Below are 24,841 nucleotides of genomic sequence, written 5' to 3'. Positions count from 1 at the left end.
AAATCAACAGACTAAACTAATGAAGTTTTCACACTCCTACTTTCTTTGTTTTTTTTTATAACCTCTTTTTTGAGGCATGGATAAGATGCAGCCTGCACACACGTGCGTGGAATGACAGATAATGGGGATTTGTATTAGCAGTAGTGGTGCCACACAATAGTTGTCACAAAACATGGTTGAAGTCCACAGAGGAACACCACAGACAAATTGTTTGCATCTTTTTCTATCTCCACATCTCACCCTTCACTTGTATTCAAGCTCTATCCTCCACCTGCTGCTCATGTCAACAAGGCTATCCACCTTATCATTGCACTGTATTTCACCTTATCTCCTCCCCAAAGGTCTCCCTGCATTTAGACTAGAAGGAGGGATGTGGCGCTGTCAGTTGGCAATCTTAAACGTGTGATTACCTGCTTCCAGTCTCTGCATTTCATCGAACTCGACACAAAAAATACAACACCTGCTGCTCCATTTTGCTACATACTGTACAGCTTTAGCCAGAGGGTTTTCACATGGATCTATTCCTTCACTGCTTTTACTGTAATGCATTCTACTCTCCTTCACATTGGTGTATCTTATCAACGCCCCAACCCGTAATCTTTAGCTTGTTTCACTAATCTGGTTGCCAGTGGGCTACCTCCAGGTCTGAAAAGTGAAGCTTATGCAGAAGTGCCTTAAACTGTCTTTCTCTCTAATAACCAGCAGGGGGCGACTCCTCTGGTTGCAAAAAGTCAGATTGTATAGAAGTCTATGAGAAAATGAGCCTACTTCTCACTTGATTTATTATCTCAGTAAACATTGTAAACATGAGTTTATGGTCTCAATCACTACTTTCAAGTCTTCTTCAATACAGCATGATGTTCATTTAATAAATTATGGTCCCATTTAGAGTCAAATCGACCATAAAGCAGGGTATGCTTTAGGGCGTGACTACCTTGTGATTGACAGGTTGCTACCACGGCATTGTCCGGACTGGAGTTATTCCTGTTTTTTGTCGTAGAACTTGAACCCTTTCAATGTTATCAGTTCATGAAATTTAATTAAAACCTTTTTGGTTACCTGAAAAATATCTTATTCAGTGTTCGGTTGTACTCAGCTCCACCCTCTCGTGTCACTTCTCGTTGCAAAACAACAAGATGGCGACGGACAAAATGCTGAATTTGAGGCTTCATAATGGCAGTCCACAAACCAATGGCTGACGTCACAGTGGCTATATCCACTTATTATATTCAGTCTATGGAAATAGCTCAAGCATTGCAACTGATCTTCCTCCTTTCCTTAAAACCTTATACCACAAACATGTTTTTGCACTTGATGAAATCTGATTACAAGACAGATCTTCGGCAAAAACGAACATCTGCAGTAGTTATTTCACTACTGACGACAACTTTGATCTGATGTTGGACAAGATGCAAGGCCAACATTGCAGCCATATCCAAAAACATCCGATTTATAGTGGACAGCATTGGCAAATCATACGCTTGCCCACTTGTAACCTTCCCTCCTGTCTGCCTGGGTTCCTAAATATACTTCGTCGCTCTAACTCATCAACAATGCTGCAGTCAACCTTGGTTTTAAATTTTCCCACTGACCCCCATCTTTTCGCTCCACTGTCTGCTTGAAGTGCTTTTGAAATCTTGGTATCAACACAAAAGAATGCCAAAGTGCCTTCAGTTCAGACTTACACAGCTCTCTGTGGTGAGTCACTACAGGTCGCTCGGCTGCCTTCTCTGCAGTAACCTGGCAATCACTCCACCCAAATGTCATCCCACCTGGCTCCTTTTAATGCTTTCCCCTCCAGACAGGAAAGCAGTCACTCCCTGTGCTGTGTTGCAAACTGATAACTAATCTTCTAAAGAAATATTTGTACTCCGTTTCCTGTATTTCCCTTAGTTCATCTTCCCCTTCCATTTCAAAATAACATTAATATTTATCAGACTACTGTCTACAGTCTGGACTGCTGCAATGCTTTTTTTGTATACTTTATTGTTTTATTCTTGAAGACATAGACTTTGAAATTCAGCTTTGATGACCCTAACTCTATTGCTTTGTGTTTCTATAAATAAGTGCATAAAATAGGCAACCTGTCAGGCAATTGAAACAGACTACTAACAACTAATTAATCAGCTTAAAGGAAGGATCTGTATTTAGGGAGAGCTATTGGTATAAATTGAATAATAAGTATGTTTTCTTTAGTGTATAATCACCTGAAACTAAGAATCATATCTACATATGGAGTGGGTTCTTTTTGAGGAGCCAGCCTCCATGTTAGCTCAGAATGGACAAACCAAACACTGGCCCTAGATGAGGCCATTCACATTTTTGTGTTGGCCACTGTTCTCCTACACACTTGGCACACGGGATAAGTTTAAGTTGCTAGTTGCTAGTTGCTGCCAAATCCTACACACTGCCCCTTTTAAAACTAGAATTACCACCTTGCGGTTGTAGGCCTCTGCCAACCAGTCAAGTTGACGCTAAAATCCACGTCTGTCCAAAATGTCATCACTTCATCATTTTATCCTTTTTAGGCATTTGTGTGAAATTGTCAAAATTTGCATATGAATTGGCTAAAAACACGTTTGATGAGGTCACAATGACCTTGACCTTTGACCACCAAATTCTAGTCAGTTAATTCTTGAGTCCAAGCGACGTTTGTGCCAAATGTGACGAAATTCCCTCCAGACGTTCTTGAGAGATTACATTCACGAGAACGAGATGGACGTACGTATAGACTGACAACCCGAAAACCAACCCGGTCTCATGGGAAGGTGTATAAATATCACAACATTACACGGACATTCCACGTGTCATGAGGCTGTATTTTAGGCTTTTTGCGTGTCATTTGTACGCCACATAACAAAACTACGGTAGGCTAATGTCTGCAGTTAGGGTTAGGCAATAAAACCACTTATGTTTAGGCAACAAAGCCACTTAGTTAGGTTTAGGAAAAAACATAATGGTTGGGCTTAATAAGTAAGTAAACTGAGTAAAATACGTACACAAACAATGTAACGGAAGTATAGAAAGCACATCACTAAAAAACGTGACGAACACGTGACAAATGTCCTCAACGTAACTTAAAAAAATAATACAGCGGTCCCCTGCCTGAAAGTCCTGTGTTTGATAGACCGATCCTACTCCCTTACCACCCACCATAAGTGGTCTTTCTCACTTCTTATTCTACATCACTAGCCCTGATTATAGCACATTTACGCGGTCAGTACAGACTACATGATGTACAAATGACATGCAAAAAGCAAGAAAGACATTGTTAGTGCACACTAAATGCCTTGCACATTATCATGTCATTCATATGTCTTTCTCCTGCGAACGGGCTGCCGAAAACACAATGCTTCCGGTCACAGCACAGAGGCATAAAAAACACTAGCCAAACTACTTTGAGTCTTCCTGGTCTGTGATTGGACAGAGCCTAAATGACTAAGACTAATATGAGCCTCAAACTACTATTAGCCAAGGTGTTGTCAAAATGGTGATGTGTGAGAGCGCAAGACTGGCTTTTAACATCGTCAGTGTTCCCAGGAAAGGATGCACAAAGCCTATTTCAAAACAATTTAAAGGCAATACTTTAGAGTTGTCCCATTCGATTAAATGTCTCCTTCATCGACGTGACTTGGGTGTTTTGCAATGTTCCAGGGGTCTGTTTTTGAAAAAGGACTTTTTGAAAAGAATTTCTGCAAACTCCTCCTCTGCATGCCAATGGCACCAGCTCAATTCGGCAGATGAGGGGGATGACAGCTGTGTTTTGTACAAGCCTCTAGGCATTTTGTCACCTTCACTGACCTGTCAGGTCTGACAAATATCCAGTAACTCTAACAGAATGGAAATTGCTTTCAATGTCAAGCTTTCAAAAGGCAACATCTATTCCTCCACGTATTTGACATTTGAATTGTTCTGCTCAGCGAAAAAAGGTTCTCTTTTCAAATAAAAACAACCATTTATTTTCCAGGCACAAAATAGACTTGCAAAATGGCACGTAATGCCCATAGTCTCCACAAGAGGACTCTATAAACCCAGTGTGTCCTATCTAAAACAATCTCTGACAAAAACATTACCTCTGTAAAACAGACTTTGTTCCTTGTGTTGAACACATTTCTATATACAATACACTCTGAATGCTAAAATCCACATGTGACTAATTTACCTTGTTGAGTTCCACAGGTGGGGATATCAGCTGTAACCTCTTGTCTCCAGCTCTTGCTCGAGCCGTGCTCCATGCTAATTAGCAAAGAGCCAGCCCTCCTGTTTGGCCTAAATTAATTAATCAGCCCTCATTATGCACACTGCTCCACTGTAATTGCCAGCCCAGGCACAGCGATGAATGATAATACAGCAAACATTCTCATTAATGTGGAAAAGTGTGTGCCCACCCTCATAATGAGACGGCTCTCATCCACAAAAGCCTTTTGTCACTCCAACACGCGTGCACACAAACAACACAAAGTCCACGTTGACCCAGCCTTTAGGAATGCTGTTGTCGAGATGAGCGGACCAGACATGAGGGTAATGGGATGGTCTGCGGGGATCAGACAAGCTGTGGGTTTCTACTGCCACGGAGGCCACGCATGACCAACCTTGAGATAAACTAGAGCTGGCCACAGCACCATTAATTTGCAGCAGGCGGCCTCATGTGGCTCGGATTAAAACAAATATTGGGCCGGTGCAATTTAAAGAGAGATCTCTGAATGAAAATCAGTTTACCTCAAATCAAACTTGTTTACTTCTCTGCATGGGGGGAAAAGAAAAAAAATCCCCTCTGATCTTTTTTCTACTCTAGGTGCACTGGCTGACTTTCAACATCAGACATTAATCACGGAGTCTTAATCTCCAACTAAAGAACAGGGAGGCAAGCAGGGTCACACAAACCCCTGTGTGCTATTTAGATCTTGTGTGTATTATTGGTATCCTCTGATGCTATTATTCCCTTTTGATCTGCGGATCATATTTGAGTGATGGCTCATATCTCGGTTCCTCATAAGCCTGAGAGATAATGTTTGGGGCATTATGTGCATGCAGTGAGCCCGTAAAGAAACCATCCACACTTCCTGTAAACCCTCTGTCGACTCTATGCCACAGCTGTGGAGCTATTTTTATCAGTATATTTTAGACTTAACTCGGCAACATTAAAAAAATACTGATTATTGTCATGCAATACAACGTTCTCTGATTATAATCTGTTGTCAATATGATACATCTAATAATGCCCCTATGTTTATTTGTTGAAATGATCATATCAGTATGATTTCTTATGTTTTGAGTGAAAATACAGTCAAGTACATCCAGTCTGATAACTGGCAATGAGTCAAGAAAGCCACATTTAAGAACAATAATGTTGGATTGTGACAACTTCACTCTGACCACTGTTGCTACAATCAAATTTTATACTTTCTTTTTACTTTTAGTACATACTGCAGTTGCCCTTGCAAAGTACTGATGCATGTAGTATGCATACAGTTGGGACATACTACTTTGTCATCATATTATATATATATAATAGACCCTCTTGCTCATTTATCCGCTATGCAGAGGATTGTGGGTCAGAATAGCCAGAAAAGCATGCTGGCCTGCATACTGCAAAATGCGACAGGATGTATTAGAACATCCTGGTATTTATGGCATACTGCATTTGACATACTATGTATCGGGACATACTAAATCTTTCTAGTATGGGTATTGGAACGTACAGTGGGGTTAGTGCAGTTTCTGCCCAAATGTGTCCCGATTGAAGTGAACATGAAATACTCTCTTGTCCTTGTGATTTTTAACAAGTCAGCATTTTTTTTTTTTGTAGAATACTACAAAATAAGACGATCCATTGCACCCCCATAAAACATTGTTGCACCACCACAGATGAGACTGTCCATCTGATCCAGTTCTACTGATTGCACAGCACTGTTATATGCCCATTAGTTTTAATTTATTTATTCATCTTTTTTAAAAAAGAATTTAACGTTTTACACACTGCTTTTGTCCACAAACAGATCTATGTAATAAAAAATTGTGTATTTCACTTCAATGGGAAAAATGTATTCAATGTTTTTTTTTTACTGCCAAAATTAACTCAGAAATGCAAAAAATATATATATTAAGAATATGAATAAATAAATGAGTAAATAAATAAAGAAAACAAAATAAAAAAATAATCAATTTATAAATAAAACAAATTATATTTTTTTTTGCTTTTTCTAGGTTGTCTACCACTGTAGATCTCAATCTATCCAGCATCCAGACCCCATGTCATAATTAAACCGTGCAATTTCATCAACTCTTCAGAAATATATGCACAGCAAGAATTAATGAATTCTGTATATGGAAAACCAAACATAAAAATTGAAGTCTCCAAATGCCTGCATGCATAGATGACCCACCATGACAAATAGCTAACAATAGCCTCTGTTTGAGATTTGTTAGTGACTCTGTTTTTCTCTGACCTCAGGCGGTATTCCCGCTGGTTTAATTTTAACCTCTCTGCGCCCTCTTGTGTGCAAGTTGCTTCAGGCAATGACACACAAATCACTTATGTTGAGGTTTCTGCACTTCCTACAGGAATCATGTCCGTGGAAATATTGTTGGAATCACTCAAACGAAGCGTATTGAATCCATACAAGATGAGCGGACAGAGATGCAGATTCTCATGCACACACTTGGATTGTCTTGTATTTAAAGAAACATTTAGTGTAAAATTAAGAAAAGAGAGGAATGCGATCGTTTACACTTCATTCAAGAGCAATAACTTGGATGAGCGTGTGATAGGTGAAGGAGAAGCGAGCATGCCAGTGTCTATTTTGACATCTGTGTGCATGTGTGCTGAATTACAGTTGGGAAGTCTGTACTGTATAAGTGGCTCAGAGTAGTTCACTGCCAGAGCATATTCATTTCAAAGCCAACTCTGAGACACACACCAGGGAAGTGGGAGCAGGGAGGCTTACTGGCTAATCTGGTCAGAGAGCGAGCTGGAAGCTACACAGAATTCTTAATGTAGAGGATGAAAAAAAAAAAATCTAATTAGTGACTGCAACCACAGAAACACTTCCCCATGTGCGTGTCTGTGTGAGAGAATAGATGAGAAAGAAACTGCGTGCGTTTGTGTCCAAAGATGGACTGTTTAACATCTCTAGGTCAATCTGACCTCCTCTCTGACCTCCCCTCTGTGTGATTTCTAGCCTTACACCTGAGTGCAGTCTCTTACACTTGGATGTCAAGCATGATCCTCTTGTCCTCTTCCACATGGATACCCCAGATGCAGTCCTGCCCCTTGTCATAGGCCTCGGGCCAATTAGGAGACAGCACCACACCGGCAGAGTCGGTGATCTCCCCGCTGCACACAGCTGCAACACACAAGGTTGAAACTAAGAAACAAATATATGCATTGTACACACTCAATGTCAATTTTAACCCAATTTGAGTCAATGGTGGTACCCAGTACTGGGTCAAACTAGCACTGGGTTTTTATACCCATTGGTACTGGGTAAAGTTTACCCAGTACCAATGGGTATAAAAATAATTGGGTCAACAATAATCCCAAAACACTGGTTATTTTTAGTGTTATGTGTTATTATTAACATTGGGTTAATCAGCCATACCAATGTGGTTATTTTGAACCAGTAACAATGTCATATTTACATTTTTGTTGTGACAATAATTAGACCAAAAGGGGTGGTTACTTTTACCCAGTATAATGTTATTTTAAACTTTTTATTTGCATCATAGATCAAACCAAAAAGGGTGGTTAATTTTACCCAGTGTAATGTTATTTTTAATTTGTATATTGGGTCATAAATCAAACCAAAAAGGGTGGTTATCTTATTCCCAGTGCAATGTTATTTTTAATTTAATAATTCATTAAATTTAAATTTAAGTTGTTTTTTTTCCCCCAGTGGTCCTATTTTTCATCTTTATATTGGGTCATCCATTAAACCAAAAGTTCTATTTTTGTTAAATCTTTTTAGTGTTCTGTTTTGACAAAACAAGTTCAAGTTTTATAAATCTGTAATAACGGAAAATTGATTAGAATGAATTTAACCTGTAAATTAGAGACCAAACTAAATATCAAATCACATTATTTGTAATGTGCAGGTAAATAATAAATTAAGAAATAAAGAAATAATTTGTCTTAAAACCATTGTGTCTGTGTATTGTGGTTTACGAGGCTAGGGTGACTCTAACCCTAGAGCCCTAAAGCTATGTATGTAGATACAAACGGCTCATTCTAAGGTAATGAAAACACAATGGTTCTTATTTTCAGGTGATTATACACTAATGAAAACATACTTATTAATATTATCTTCCATTTCTACCAATAGATCCCCCTAAATGCTACCCACTGGTCCTTTTAATGCTTAATAAAACCCATCTGAAATCGAGTGTGCAGGCTCCTTGACATGAACCCTGTAAAACTGCACACTACCACTGAACCGCTTGATGACCATGACCCACATGGAGCAGAAATTAAATTTCCTCATATCTAGCTTTACAGGAAAGCTTTTCAATTTCCCCGTGTGTGGCAGAACGACCATGCAGGCAACAAAGAGCAAGAGTAAGGTCAGCGTGTCGTGTGTGTGTGTGTGTGTGAGAGAAAGAGCGAGGAGCGGAAGGGCTCATGGGGTAGCTATTTAGTATGATGTGTAGTCTGTGCAGTGTGGTAGTGTTCATCTTAGGCCAACTATTGTATGCCTTTTTAATCTCAAGCACTTCTAAAGTCTGCCCTGCGAGCACACATATCAAAGTAAATCAATGTTACAGTTTTAAGAGGAAATGTATCGTGGATCAGAGGAAAGCAGCTTAGGAAGATATGGTTAACTGCCAGTGGTCTTTAATATTTGAATAAAAAAAGCCTTCACAAACTCCCGCAGTGATCAAGCAGACAATGAAAGCCGTGGGTCTTCAGGTCAGTCATATCTGCCTCTTAAGTTCTGCTCCAGCGGAAGGCACATCTCTGAAAAGATTTCACATCGCACAATGACTCGGAGCGGATGAGATCTGTTGACTCACCCCTGCAGGCCGGCTCGGTCTCGTTCCACTGCGGGTTTTGTGCGTCGACGCACTCGATGACCACGGAGCCCTGCTCCAGCGTGTAGCCGGGGTCGCACGAGAACTCGACCACGGAGCCCAAACCGTAGGTGGAGTCACTGCCGCTGAAGTTGCCGTACTTCACAAAGGGCTCGTAGCACATGCCTTTCGCAAAAGCTGTGGATACAAAAAAGCATAGCATCAGACATAAGTGACAGCCCAGTCGCACAGCAGTTTGTGAAATAGTCACGAAATTGAATGTATTAATCATGATAGTGAGCACGAAATCAATTTGTATGTAATTCACGCAATTGTGAAACAGGAAGTATAGAGAGCAGCGAATGCTGCATAGGGAGGAGGTCCGGGTGGATGAGTGGGTAAAAAAACACAGGAGTTTTGCCCAGGAGACTGGTGTTCGTGTCCCGTGTGAAACCAGAAATCCAAGTTTATATATTTGTCATGTAACTTTTGTACATAAGTTACAGCACTTCTGGAGTTATTTCAAACCAAACCACGATCTTTTCCTAATCCTAACTAAGTAATTTTGTTGCCTAATCCTAACTAAGTAATTTTGTAGCCTAATCCTAACTAAGTAATTTTGTAGCCTAATCCTAACAGAGTAATTTTGTTGCCTAATCCTTACCAAGTTGATCTTTGTTGCCTAAGCCTTACCAAGTCATTTTATTATGAAAAGACAGGAGCGGAAATTGACACGTGCGTCACGTGTTGCTGGACATTCGTACAAAAACGCACGGAAAATACGTTGTTGAAAGTCGTCAGGAAACAAAAAGGGAAATTTGTGTCTATGCACACAAATCAAATAGATTAAATGTCGGGACTATTTCACGAACTGCCGTGAGACTGTAAGTAACAAGGTACCGATTACTACTAGCAAAGCAGCACAATCAAACCTGCCTTCGTATCTGATGGCTGCACCAGTGGAGGTCAACGTCCCGTCTGTGGTGAACTCTACAAACAGGTATCGTCCAGTGCTGAGCACACCCTCATTGGGCAAATACTCCACCTCATAGGAGTCGTACACGGGAGGAGAGTCTATGTTGTTGCCATTCTTAATCAGCAGCCTAAAAAACACACAGAAGGAAGACAGTTTAAAACAGATGTAAGTGAGCATTGAAAGGCAAGAGAAGCATGAAAAAGAAGTTACAAGCTATCCGAGAGCTGCTCGCTGTTCCAGTTGTGGCTGTAATAACTTTGTGATAACATTCCCCACCACTCGGTAATGAGGTGAATGGCCATGTGTGACGACAGCCACGTGGATCAGTAGTCGCTGAAGAAAAATGTAATGCAATTGCTGTTTCCTCCTACCTCTCACTACCCTCTGTAGTCCCCTTCAATTCATTCGCTTGATAGAGCACTGTTAAAGGATTGTAATGATAAAAAGGTCCTTTCAAATTTATCTGTCGCTCCCTAAAGATTGTGGTTATTTATAGCCTTCGAGGGCTTTTAATGGTCTATCCACGGGCATACTGTTGTTCAGAAAATGAGTTTAAAGCTCGGTGCCATCTATTAGCTGAAGACACACTGAACACATTCACTCTCAATGTGTGATTGATTTTCAGCAGTGTGCATACACCACCTGTCATCATCCTCTGCCAGGGCAACCTTCTCAAAGTGAACGTGAAGCCGTTGGCCTTCGGGGGCCTCCAGGACCCAATGGCACGTCAGATTGTTGCTGTAGTTGCCAGGGAAACCGGGAGAGACGATGCGACCATAGGTGGCGTTTTTTATCATTCCCCCACAGGATGCTATATGAGACGAAAGAGAAAGGAGACAAAGAGTTGCAGGGTAGGACTAGATGAGAAGGGGTAATGACACCAACTATGGTAGGGGGTGTTTTGGAGAAAAGTCCCTGTCTGAGCACAGATTGCATCAATATCCAGCGGATTGTGGCTGGACTACACTATAGGCGGCTCACCTGGGTCTAAGAGTGTGCGACTGTGTGTGATGGACTTGTAAAGAGAACAGCGGCAGCAACACTATCAGTTCAGAGCAGCTGCAGGCAGGCGTCGGAGAACGGCTGCGACTGGCAGATGAGCCTTTTAGCAGCGGGAGAAGGATAGTCATGCAGCCCAGTTCTAATTAAGGCAGCCAGGTCCAATGGCCTTGTTTCGCCCCGTCTCCAAAGAATAGCTCCCTACGCTGCTAATCACATGCAAACACACTCATTTGGCCTCGGAGTGTGTAACTAATCAACTCTGTGTGAAGACAACCCAGTGAAAGCTTCCGTTAATCAAAATCACCTGTATTCTAAAGGAAAGCTGGAGAGAAGAGCTTACAATATACCTTAAAGTTTCATTTATATTAATTGTAAAAAACTGTCAGATTCTAAAGAATAGATTTAACTGTTTTAGTTTCTTGGAAAACATTAGGACAAATTGAATTACAAATGCTTTCGAAGTGTGCCCCCAGTCATTGTTAACAACTAACTAGAAGGTAATTGAGTGCCAAAAAGATATTAAATCTCAAACACAAGGTTGGCCAGCATCCCAATTAACCTGAAGGTATACAGTTCTAGAGATTTTGTATAATTACATTTTGAGCGTATTTTCTTGTTGCAGTTCAGTAAGTGGCGACTACCTCACTGCACCTAAACTGCTTCTGGTGTTAATGACATGTGTCCAGACTTTCTTACCCACACATCGGGGCTCCTTCCCACTCCAGTATGGTGTGGTGGCATTGCGACAAGTGAGCATTTTGGGGCCTTGCAGCTTGTAGCCGGTGGAACAGCGGAAGTAGGCTTCTCCGCCGGCGTGGAGGTGCGTCACAGAAACCTCTCCACCAGCAGGCTCTTTGGGGAACGCACAGCTCAGCACAAAGGCTGCAGAGGAAAGAAAGTGAAAAAGGGACAAAGGAGTGTAATTTAATACATTGAGTAAAAATGTTTTTGTTTTTTTTCACATGATTTTTTTGGCCTCTCAGTGGCCTGTATTGGACCTACTAATTTGGTTCTGCCAATGTAATGTCAGGACAATGTATTAACCCTGAGAGACCCACATAGACCTGTTTTGGTCTTTTTTAGGTGGACGGCAGGGGGTCTTTAGTGGGAGATAGCAGGTCACATAGAAGTGGTGTACATCGTCTGAAAGCTGGGAAACTGAATATTAATTTGAGATGCAGGTCAGCACTGTGTGTCAAGTTGTTCTAGTCATAAATCATAAATAATCATGAATTAATTAATTAAAATTAATTGTGAGAATGTATAAGGGCTTAGAATTTCATGATTGAAGTATATAATGGCCATTCCCATGCTCTATTATGTCTCATAAGTTGTTGTAGCCATTTTTGGGTTGATACCATTTGCTACACAGATTTGATGCTATATTTAACCATATTATACCACTCAAGAATTGATAAATATGATCAATAATTCCTCCAAAATACCACATTAAGACACCAAGACCTTGAAGAATACCATAGAAAAAGCCATGTTGTGATTTGGTATCAAAAATCTTTTGATTTCTGCAAGAATTGCATTTTTTGGCGATTGGATGGCGAGTACTTCTTTTCTGGAAACTGCTCAGAAACCCCCTTGTTTTCAATATACCTAGGAAAGCCATCTGTCCTCTGAATGCCCTAGGTCTCTAGTTTGTGATTGTGAAGTTTCATGAGACTGTGATTATCCTAGAGGTCACATTAGGTCATTTTATACAGTGAGGTCAAGTTTCAAATAATGGTCTATTGAGGTGAGAGGTCAAGGAACCACTTTGAAAATTGCCATGCTTGTATTCCCTTCCCTCACTCCTAGGTTTTCTAGTTTCATATGATACCAGTATCTTCACTCTAGCTTTCAGTCTCAGCCCGCAACAGCCTCTTAAAGATGTGAATGTTGGCCGGGATCGCCAGCTATCCCGCGGGCCTCAGAGGATGTGATTGTCGCTGTGGTCTGTCCAATGCGTAACTTGTTATGCCCAAGATGTCACAAAGTAGGGAGTGTATAAAGACTAGCGCATTATTGCTAAATGCAGTTTAATTATAAAGTAAATTAATTGGCTAATTTCCAGCTCTGTAATGAAAGTGGAAATAACTTAATGCATGTTCTGACGACGAAACACTTCATCAAGAGACCCGCTTGCTCCAACTTATATCGCAAATTTTAAATATTCTGCCAGCTTCCATGAGGCCTGAGGGAGATTTTCAATGTGGAAAAATGACATTCAGTTTCATTCTGAACAATTCAACCAATTCTGGCCAAAACAAACCAGCCAACAATGTTAACTGGCTCCACAACATAATCCTCTGCGTCCTGCATTGTGTATAACCCCCGCTGTTGTGTTGCATTGTTGACCATGTTGTCTCTCCTCCAAAACACCACTGAGCGCCCATACACATTTAGATATGGAGGGAAAAAACAAATTGTTTTTCCATTCTAATATGCCTTCCCGTTTCGCATACACCCAACCATCAACTTTGCTTATAAACACCCCCGGCTCTTAATTCATTGCAGTTTAGCCATTCATGCGGTATGCAAATTTGTACAGAGACATGTTTGCAGCACTACAGTAATTAACATCACTGTGTGGCGCGCTGTAGAGCCACTGCAAATACTTAGACAAATGGAAATGTTCCTGATCAGTTGAACATCATGGGCCTGTAATGTGATAGCTGGAAGAGGGATTGCCTCCGTAGTGGCTGTCAAAGAGTCGTGATTCCAGCAGGGTAAGATCAATGTTGTTGTCCTGTCCCCTTGTTTTTGAATAAATGGTGTAAGATGGGATGGAGTTCACATGGATAATGGAGTGAGCTAACCAAGTCTGTAATGGAAGCTATTAAACAGCCTTCCCTTCCTGTCTTAACAGCCGCACTGTTCTACCTCATTAGCGTAGGTACTTTAATGACCAGACTAAAACTTTTAAACTTCTGGCAATGTGTGAACAACAAAACAAGCAACATAATTGGACCCACTATGGCTGGTGCTACGATCACAGTGTGATTGTGTGCCAGGAAAATTACAGAAAGCTTTTTAAAAACTGCAACTATTACTCAAACTTTGCAAGTTGCACGTCAAGTTTCGGCTTAATGGAGTGTATGCAAAGCCTTAATAGGAGCTAAAACAACAAGGGAAAAGGGCATACTGAAAGACCTGTCTGCGCTGAAGTTGTACTTGCAGTCTTGAAAGCAATTATGATGATAATCGGGCATGGGCTATGTAGTGTAAACACCTTAATCTATTCATGATTAAAGTTATTTGTTGTTTGCTGAATTAAGATGTGGACTACAGCAATTTTCAGCTGCATAGTTGAAGGGTTGTTTGGTGTTAAGCTAGTCTATAGAAATTAACTTTCTTGCTTGATTCTTATCACATTGAACTTCACAGAACTCTATCACTGCAGTATAATAGGTTCTGTTGGCATAAATCAAAGCGGTAGAAATGGCAACATTGTTCACATGTTCAAACAAACAGCAGCAAAAGTGCCCTCTTGGATGCCCCTATGGTAGATAATACATGATAAAGTGCCCTCTGGGGTGTCCTTTCTGTAGAGAAAATGGGATGACGTGCTCTCTAGGGTTCCCTTCCAGTGGAGAAAATGGGATGCAGTGCCTTCTAAGGTGCCCTTAAAATTGAGAAAACATGATGCATTGCAATATTGGTAACCCTACATGCTATAAAAAATGTATGCACGCTGGTGCCCCACCACATGCAGCTACTGCTCTTTTTATTTTTTGAAAATCCATCCGCCATTGATCCTAGTAAGTTAATGTTTACTAAGGAACTCCAAGGTCACAACAAACATAGTTTGGTTTGTTTTGGTGGTTTAAATCATACCTGACCCATAAATGATCCCGATAATGTAAAAACACCAACTCATAAAATATTTTGACACAGGTTCCATGATAAAACTGATAAACAACATCATATATTAAGAGCTTGAGCACACGGAGAAAGAGAAAACTGATGCCCTGTAGTAACACCCATGAATTCCTTTGAATGTATTTGGGTTCTGAGGTCTTTGTATGCACAGATGCAGAGCTAGTGGAGGTTAAACGATTAGAACGAAATATGTGACACTCTGCAGCAGGTTGGATTTGAAGTGCTTTCATTCAAGCCAGTCATTATAGATGGAAAAAAACAACCATTTAGTGATATTTCTTAGCATTACCTTGAAGCTAAATTCGATATTCAAAAATGTTGTCCTATCAATCTTTGAACTTGAACCCGAGGGAAAACAGCCCTAAATGCATAATGGCCATAAAGGCGTAAAGCTGCCTCCATCTACTATGTTTTCATCTACCGACTTTGGCTTTTCTTTTACACAAGCCACTGGTTTCCACCATAATGAAACAGGCCTTTCTTTTGCACTAAATCAGTGAGCCACAGGGACGAGGTACACCGCCCCTGGGTCATCCATTCAATTCATAGTTTATCACTAGCTCCAATGGACCTAGTTATTGCCATTATCATAGCAGCATTTACATCCCCATTGAGCATGCAGCGGGAGAGCCGGAGGCAAAATTGTGGAGCCAATTCCTGAAGTATTAAATTACGAGCGGGCCCCCATTCCAGTAGATGTGGTGCTGGGCCATAAAGTCTGATTGTTTTGCCATTACAAATAATAGATCCACGGTGCAGACAGCCAGGAAGATTAGCTGACGGTACTGTAGGGCCACAGGAAACACATGTGTCTGTCTTTAGTTATTTCCTTGTAGAGGAGAAGAAATACTCACATTGGTAATACTCTATTTCACAGCATGACTAGTATGGACTAGCACAGATCAAATCTCAGTTGTAAAAAAGTGTCCACTAGAGACAGGAAGTTGCAATGTACACCAGTAAATATTAATGTCAAAATGGACAATAGGCTCGTTCGAGATGAGCCAAGCCTGCGCAGAATCGATCACCGGCAATCGCTGCACAATTCATGCCGGGTCGATCTGTGTCCGACTTTGTTCCCGACTTGCTCTGACGCCATGCACACGTGGGCAACGATAACCTCACGAGATCGAGGCGGCTGCAGTTTTTAGAGCCATGTGCCGCAAGTTGCTCTCCACCGACTACAAGACCCAGGGCATGATGGGAAACGCCTGACTGTCGCCTGATCAAAGAGCTGATTGATTCTTAGTTTTGACAATAAACACCACGTTTTGTAGAAAATATAACTTTTCTGTGTAATTGTTATATTCAATGCTAGATTGTAGGCTATTAGTCTCATGTTGTGCAAGGAAGATTTAATCTGTTAACAAATACATCTTGTGTGGTGGTTGATGATAATGATGATAATAAAATAAAATAATGAAAATAATAAAAAATTATGATGATAGTGAAAATTATAAAAAATAAGAATCATAAAAATAAGACTTCTAAAAAATAAAAATTATAAAAATAAGAATTCTAAAAATAAGAATTAAAAAATTGCGCTAAAATATAGCACTTATCAAAAGTAGCAATTATAAAGCACTTTACAAGGCAGACATAAAGAGAACAAAGAATAGAATACAATGCCAAATCCACACAAGCTATCCAAACGTGGTCTGGAAACGACAAGTGGCCTGTAGATCGAATCTAACAGAATGTAACTACTTATGCGACTGCCTGTAAATGATTTGAAGGCTGCTGGAAACTGTCCGACTTGACCGCAGCTTTGTATCACTGCCCCCAGCTGCTGCCGCCTGATCTCGTCCACTTTCCAGGCGGGGTGAGGTTCATCTCGAACAAGCCTAATAACCGTGATAGCGTCACAACCTTGAAAGATGCAGTCACAAAGCTTTACAGGTGTGTAGTTGAGATCAAAATAAAGGCCGAGTTCGAAGATGGGTGTGGTCCGAGTAAGGGTGCCGGAAGCGGGCCATTGGACCCTCACTTTACACCCCTGGCCTGATTTGGCAACGCAGCCTGCATGGTGTGATCCCATCGCAAGATTTTTTCTAGTTTAATATTGTTTTAAAATAGGTTTGCACAAAAGAATAAGTGAGGAAAAAATAGATCAAAGCCTGTGGGATTTAAATGGCACAGTTTGAAGTTTGTCACTTGTCATAACCAATACATAATCACAAGGCATCTGAACATGGGCTAAATGTTTTTTTCACTATATTTTTGTCATTTTTCAGTGTTTGTTCACAAGTTCAAGAGGAACACATCCTGTCGTGCTTTCTTTCCTTCTCTCTATCTCCCTTATCTGTGCAACAGTGATGGATTTGTCCTGGCTTTTTTGAATATAAGTTTTTTATTTGCCAAATCGAGAACGCTGCTCCTCAACTAATAATGGACAAATATTGTTGACTAGGGCACAATAGATGAGGTGAGGAAGCCAGTAAAACTAAGTGATCCACCGCATTGGGACAAACAAATAAAATGCATTTCAATTTAGGCCTAATAAACTGCTGTGCTGTTGTATTTCACATGATGCGTGAATCCCTTCAGGTAGACAGCTGGGAGAGATCAAACTTGTCAAGGTGAGGGCAGGAGATAATGAAACGGGGTGACAGAAAATGGAACACAAACAATGAATGGAGCGTCGATTGTTATATTTAATGATGGTGTATTTGGAGAATATTATCCACCACGTGTTAAATCAACATTTTGAGGGTAGAATGTGTTTCCAAAGAGAGAAAATCCTGTGCTGATGCGTAGTCATCTCTGGTCAGTTGTTGTTTTGTTGGAGATGATAGCATCCTGCAGTTAGCAGGTGACTGGCGGGAGAGTGTGTCTCACTGTATCCAAGCCTCATGTCCTGGCTGTGTACCAAAGCATTACCTTTTTACAGAAAGATCAATAGTGTTGTCTCTGGGAGAGTGATTCAGTTGTAGAAAGCCAGACCATAGTTCTGCCATGATATGGCCTATTGATATTTATGCGGTTGGGTTAAAAACTCGATTTTAATGGTCATTTGCTCAATAAAGGCTATTAAAGAGAAATAACTTTGGACTAGAGGGAGCATCTCATCGATGCTGCTGAAAAGTCGTGGCAGATTGGGGGATCGCTGCCAGTGGCAGAGGTCCTCCGGCCAACTCACTTGTCAACCCAGCTTGTTAGTTACAGCCAATCAATACGTCCTGTAAAGCATCACCGCCATTGATTATGTTTATATACTTCACAAAATCTTGAAGTGCCAATTCAAGCTCTCACATATGTTAAAAGGTCAGATATGATGGCAATCATTTCGTCAACTAAATAATAAAGTTTGTGGTTAAATTCCATCGTAAATTTTAATTAAATTTAAAATGAAGAATCTTTTTAATTGGGAGTAAAACTGGTCTTGGGTTGTCCACATTTGCATGTGCAGTGTTACATTTAATTATCAGGAACCACAATGCTCATGCATATAAACCAGTTTTCCTTTTTAAATAAATGACAGCATTCCTTGACCCCTCTGTTAAAAAAGTCAGAATATAGCTAGTAGAATTCTACTTTTTGCCAAAGCACTCTTTTGCATGCCAGAACTGTAATTAACCCATCGTTATGCTTTTGGAAGAATGGTAGGGTTTTCATTCCCTCACTCAACATGCTTGCATGTAAAATTGCAGTCAGTTCTTATTACAAAAGTAGTAAATACATCATTTTTCATATGCTTTGCAAGAATATACATTCCTGCATTGATACAGGAATATTTGTCCACCAAAGCGTTTTTGTTTTTTTTCCTGAGGCCAGCGTATAAAATACTTTACAATGGGAGTGTCGCGTAATGACGCTATGCTACAAACGGCAGCAGCGTGAAGAGGGGATGAGCATCTATTCTGCACGTTTGGCATCACTTTGCGGCGCGCTGCACGTTGGCATCACTTTTTACCTAGCCCTCCAATAACAGTGGAGGAGGGGCGGGACAGTACCGCAAAGACCAACTGTCACATATGGAGGCTACAAGTGCTGAATAATAATACTGATAATATAATAATAATACCATCATCTCTCCCTACACAGCCTTCCCTTCACCCAGAGCAAGTAGGCTACATTGTGCTGACATTTTTACTTCTGCAGGTATTTCGTATCATAGCAACCAAAGCGTCTCAGCTGAAAAAAATGTTGAGCCTCTCAAGTGCTCCCAGCTGGGCGGTTACAAAAGCGAGCCTGACGTTTTCAGCTGGGAAAAAAAATTGTTTTGGTGGATTGAGGCCTTAGGGCTGTCACAATATCCGATTTTGACTACATGATTATTGTGGCCAAAAGAATTCATGGTAATAATATGATCACAATATCTATAGAACATTTTAAAAATATAAATAAATAAAATATGCTATCAGTTAAATCCATGTTTACTTGAACTTTGTTCATTGTGCCTTTTTTTGTTTCCTTTTTGGCAAGTGAATTACACTCAAAATACGAGTGTAGGGAGGTGGAGAGAGTCTGTAACCATAACTGAACCACAAAAGAGTGATTTAAGAGGGACTGGATTATTTACACAATATTATCATATATGTATTATTAACACAATATCAATATCTCATAACTCATAACTCAATAACACATCCCCCCTCGGCACAACATAAAAAAAGCCTGGGTCAGTCCTTCCTGCTGGGAGCCATCAGGCTCCACAACCAAGGCCACCTTTGACTTCTAACCACTGGAGCACTTTACACTTACTTTACATCCTATATACCACTTTATAGACTGCACATATGTACATATTACATTTATGTATTGTACATACTAATTATTTTTGTATTGACGGACTGTACACACTATGTTCACCCATTCACTCTGTATCTTTTATATCTCTATTTATTGTTTTAATAATTTTTGTATACCTGTACCTCTCCTGCGTTTCACTCTGTTGCTGCTTTTGCTGCTGCTTTGACACCTCAATTTACCTCCAGGGATTAATAAAGGTTCATCTTATCTTATCTTATCTTATCTTATATTTAATATCACAGTTATCATCAACACTGGCATATCACAACATACTGTCAGTAATGAAGATGTTGTCATTATAGCGCAGATTGCATAGCCAGGCCTGAGTCTGTCCCAATACATTTGTATTGATACCACTTCCTATAGGCAATAACTTGGATTCAGACAGCTAATTATTTATGTCATTAATAAACCTGCCTCTTTTGTCTATATATATATGGATTCCACCATTGCAATGGTGGCGCAATCATACTGTGAACAATGATAAACCAACAATTATAAAATTAAGAGTTAATAAATACATGCAATTGTTTTTATATATACCCTAAACAGATATATATGCTATTTCATCAGCAAAGAATACTGATTGTGTGCATATACTGTAGAGTTGTTTACACTCAGGATGCATTACATGTCATATGTGTTTTATGTATGGTTATTTTGTTAGTTGCATGCATGTATTTTTTCATATATCGTAGCTGCATTATTGTTTAATGGACAATGGATGTTCTATGTAGATGAGGATATGTGCATTATGTATGTGTATTGAGGAGAAGATGAGGATAAGGATGTACATGGAAAAAAGTATGCTCCTACTGCACATTCTATACTATCTAAACAGTAAAACACACCTATAATCATGTTCCGAGTGTCAGGCCCACTGCTGATGTTATAGAGGCATCCATCAGTCTGCCAATTGCAGGCAGAGCCAACGCTGTAGCAGATATTAATTACCCTGAGCTGAGTTCCATCCCTCCACAGTTCTGTCTCCTTCTCCACGCTTGTCCAATCACATTTCTCACAGCCCATTATAAAGGACAAGGTGATACTCTGCTTACCAAGGGGAGGACCACAAATTGAAATATCTTCTGTGTCTCCAATATGTCTAATCTGCTTCTAGAAATCTGATCCCTGCATTTTTTCTCATTAGTGTAACTAAATTTGCCATCAAAATCAAAGCAAATGGGTTGATTGGTGGACAACTAATACTACACAGCTGACTGCAGGGTTTTTATAGACCACTATAATATAGAAAGTTGTCTATTTATAAGTGAGGGTTTCATAGGTGCCATAAAAGCCAGACATCCCCTTAGAGGATTGATCCTGTAGTCAAATAATTTATTGATATTCAAATTTGATTTCTCTTTTTTCCACTTTGCTCATCATTAGTCTGTGCTGTCACAAACACATGGTCAACTGTCAATGGCTAGGTTTACATGCACACTATTGTCCCTGCTAGTCTTATCCTCACATGGTATCTCTGTGATATCAGTTAGTGGGGAAAAAAACTGATAAATGGCTGAGATTGACGGTAAGTGCCTGGCAATGACTTGTTGTGGAGTAAATGCAATGGGACGGGGGAGGGAGATTGTGGCTGAATGTTATTAATGTTATCAATAACACCTTTAAAGGGCCAGTAGATTTCGGAAGATTTACTAGCAGAAATGGAATATAATATTTGGAACTACGTTTTCATTAGTGTATAATCAGCGGAAACTAAGAATCTAAGAGCCCTTCATATCCACATAGGGAGTGGGTCCTCTTCACAGAGTCCGCCATGTTTCTACAGTAGCCCAGAACAGACAAACCAAACATGGGCTCCAGCGTGAGCCTTTCGAGTTTTTACGTTACCTGAAGGCCACCGTATTTCTCCGAAACGCTTGTGGAACTGCTGTAATGTGATCCGCAGATTGCAAAACCGTGGTACCGCCAGCCGCCGTCTGAGTTCTGTTGCTCCTAAAGCCGGGTTATTATGGTAAGAATGGCTTCAGAGCGAGGTGAATTACCACAGTTTTGCACTCAACGGCTCACGTTACTGCAGTCTTTGAAAGGGAGGGTGTGGGGTATTCAGCTGGTTGTAATCTGCAACCACACCACTAAATCCTACACATTGCACCTTTAATGGAGTGGGCATTTTTGACATCTGACATTCCAGGAGCAAACATCTGGCATTATATCCAATACTTTGGCTATATTCATCATAAATGTGTGAATTAGTCTCAGCTCGCTTTAGTTTTGCTTCAATTCTAATCCAGGTCGTAGATCATTACAGCTTTTATCATTATATATTTTCTGATTAATATGTATGTGACAGGTGTGGATGGCGCACCTACACACACGCACAATATTCTGTAAAATATTGCACATCAAATTATGCTGAATAAGACGTGCTGAAATGCAAATAGGGGAAGTGAAGGAGAAAAGTGCACCTACTGACAGTGTCATATATTCCAACTATTTGTCACCGTCTGTCCCCATCGATGCATCACCCTGTGTGATCTATACTGACCCCTCGCTGTCATCATTCAGCCTGACCACACAGCAATATTCACACATCGGTGAAAGGCTGATTTATCTCACGTCAGCGCCACTGTTTTGATGGTCGCTTTCATTTTCGAGCTGATGAAAGTGCCACGGTAATGTGGTGGAATGAATGTTTTGTCCACCAGCTTCCACCATCAACTCAAATCGATGGGGCATGTAATTGCTGGCCACTTTGTGTGATTGCTAAGATAAACAGACATTGTTGCGGACATGGAAGATCAATGTCAAGCACAAAACAAGCGAGAGAGAGGAAGGAATTTATGGGCCATCATATTCACCGACAACATACAGTAACTATCTCTGCTGACAGATTTTGCTGCTGGCTGCACACTCTTCTCTTGTAGTTATATTGATCACATTTAATAATTAATTCTGTATAGTTTTAATCTTTGCAAAGGCCAATGGAATTCAGCACTCACAAAAATAGTGAATGAGTTAATTCCATAGATGGTGTAGAGAAGTGGACGTAGTCACTGTGACGTCACCCATTGGTTTGTGGACTATGGTTTTGAAGCCTTGAGTTCGGCATTTTGGACAACACCGTGGTAGTGACCTGTCAATCACAAGGTAGCCACGCTCTAAAGCATACCCTGCTTTATGGTCTATTTGACTCTCAATCGGACCATAATTTACTAAATGAACATCATGCTGTTTTGAAGAAGACTTGAAACCAGCGATTGAAACCATAAACTCATGTTTACTGAGGTAATAAATCAAGCGAGAAGTAGGAGCATCTCTCATAGACTCATATACAATCAGACTTCTTTTTGCAACCAGAGGAGTCGCCCCCTGTTGGCTATTAGAAAGAATGAAATGGCACTTTCGCATTTGCTTCACTTTTCAGACCTGGATGCTGCCTCCTGGTTAATTCCAATGGAAAGCTATCTTCCCTCCACCTTACGTTGATCCAACATATCAATGATGACAGTAACATTTACTGTCAAGTAGAGATTATAAGGTATCCTAGTGGAAAAACTTGGTTGTGGAAATTATGCATCACTCCACTGTGTTCCCATGTTTCTATTAAAATCCTACTGTTTAGACGAAGGAGGGCATCACAGGTCAAAATAAGGAGACATAAACATAAATGCTATGTCTCACAAACATCCTTTTATAACTGACATGTATTGGTACTTCATTTAATATTTGTTTTATAATAAGTGTCCATAAATAAAAGAATAAGGATGAGGAAAAAATAGATAAAAGCCGTTGGGATTTAAATGGCACAGTTTGAAGTCTTTTTTGTTTGTTTGTAGATTGTCAGAACCAATAATCACCAGACATCTGAACATGGGCTAAATGTTTTTTTTTTTTACTTTATTTTTGTCATTTCTCAGTACTTGTTCAAAAGAATTCAAGAGGAACACATCCTGTCCTGCTTTCTTTCTTTTACTCTCCCTCTCTGTCTTATCTGTGCAACAGTGATGGATTTGTCACGGCTTTTTTGAATATAAAGTGTTTTGTTTATATTGCTTTCTGCCCTCTCAACTATCTGAAATTCAAATGTTTTGTGTCAACAAATATAGAACCCTGAATTTTGTATTGTGGAAAATTCAACAAGTGCTGAGAAATAATACTGACTTATGAGAACTGTTTCCCAATATGACATTTAATGTACATGTGATCTGAATCCATTGTGATCAGGGCTAAGCACGACAACATGGTACTACTGGCTCACCTTGGTAATGCAGCAGGAGAAACCCGGAGTTGTGCCGTTGCTCACTACGGAATCGGATGGAGATCTGGTTGCTCCAGCTGCGCAGCACGAGGCCCCTCATCAAGACCGACTCGTTGGCGAGGATGAAGGGTTCTCGTCCACCTGTGTCTTCCACTGTCACCTGCTCCCCCTCCAACACGCTCACATTTAGCACCTAAAAAATAAAAAAAGAGAAACCATATGATTGCATGCCTTTATTGCTGCACCTCTGTGCATCACGTATGATGTCATGCAAGGAAACGGTTCACTGACTAACCCTTTGCAAAGGGTCTTAGAGTTATCCATTGCACAAAGATGACAGTCAGTACAATATATTTTTAGCACTGTTAGAATGAGAGAATTCTATCTGCTCTGAAAAAATCAATCGGCAAAATTCATAGACTTTTAACCCCAATACTGAACATAAAAAAAACATATTGCATACTAACTGTTGACTTATGAGGTCTCAGTTCACACCAGATGGGATCTTAATTCAGCACCCCCCACTGTCGTGTTTCCATTTAAAGCCAAGTTTAGTCTAACGATGTTGCTCTGAAAAATGGGTCACCTGCTGTGTTGCTTTGCTCAGTTGTCTACCAACACAGTTCTACAGGGATATGTTTGGTTTCCTTCGTTAACCTGCTCCCGGATTGTAGACACGTTCTTGAGTGATTGCTAGAATCTGTCTGGGTCATTCCACTCATGGTTTGTTGCATGATTGACTCATCCTCTTTTTGTGTTTCGCTTTGTGCCTGTAAGCCACTCCGACAGCAGTGCTTTATGTCTTCAACAGGTTTGAACAGCATCTGCAGCTAAATCTGGTGGAGGAACCTCGGGAGGATTGCATGTAGTTAAACTGTCTGGATAATAGAGCACTGACACATTTTGGAGCAACATCTGATTCATTCCCCCACAGAACTTTGGGAGATAGACATGTTAATCCAGCAGCAGCGGGTCACGGTCATTATTCTGTATGATAAAAATAAAATGCT

At 40.3% G+C, this 24,841-nt stretch overlaps 1 protein-coding gene across 2 annotated transcripts in view; it reads right to left on the bottom strand.

The window, feature by feature from the left end:
- Positions 1-24,841, bottom strand: part of LOC119475568 (seizure protein 6 homolog) — a 138,053-nt gene that overhangs the window by 22,164 nt on the left and 91,048 nt on the right. For both annotated transcript variants that reach the window (XR_005203826.1, XM_037748401.1), the window contains exons 4-9: positions 23,832-24,024; positions 11,681-11,866; positions 10,625-10,793; positions 9,943-10,109; positions 9,010-9,204; positions 7,208-7,346 (exon numbers count right to left, since the gene is read on the bottom strand). Coding sequence is in view for 1 of the 2 variants with exons in the window: in XM_037748401.1 (XP_037604329.1) it covers positions 7,208-7,346; positions 9,010-9,204; positions 9,943-10,109; positions 10,625-10,793; positions 11,681-11,866; positions 23,832-24,024 (1,049 nt within the window). In the remaining variant the exon portion in view is untranslated. The remainder of the gene's footprint in view (positions 1-7,207; positions 7,347-9,009; positions 9,205-9,942; positions 10,110-10,624; positions 10,794-11,680; positions 11,867-23,831; positions 24,025-24,841) is intronic.

The sequence above is a fragment of the Sebastes umbrosus genome, chromosome 17, assembly GCF_015220745.1.
Source record: "Sebastes umbrosus isolate fSebUmb1 chromosome 17, fSebUmb1.pri, whole genome shotgun sequence".
NCBI classification, from domain to species: domain Eukaryota; kingdom Metazoa; phylum Chordata; class Actinopteri; order Perciformes; family Sebastidae; genus Sebastes; species Sebastes umbrosus.
This window is presented reverse-complemented; position numbering and strand designations above follow the sequence as displayed.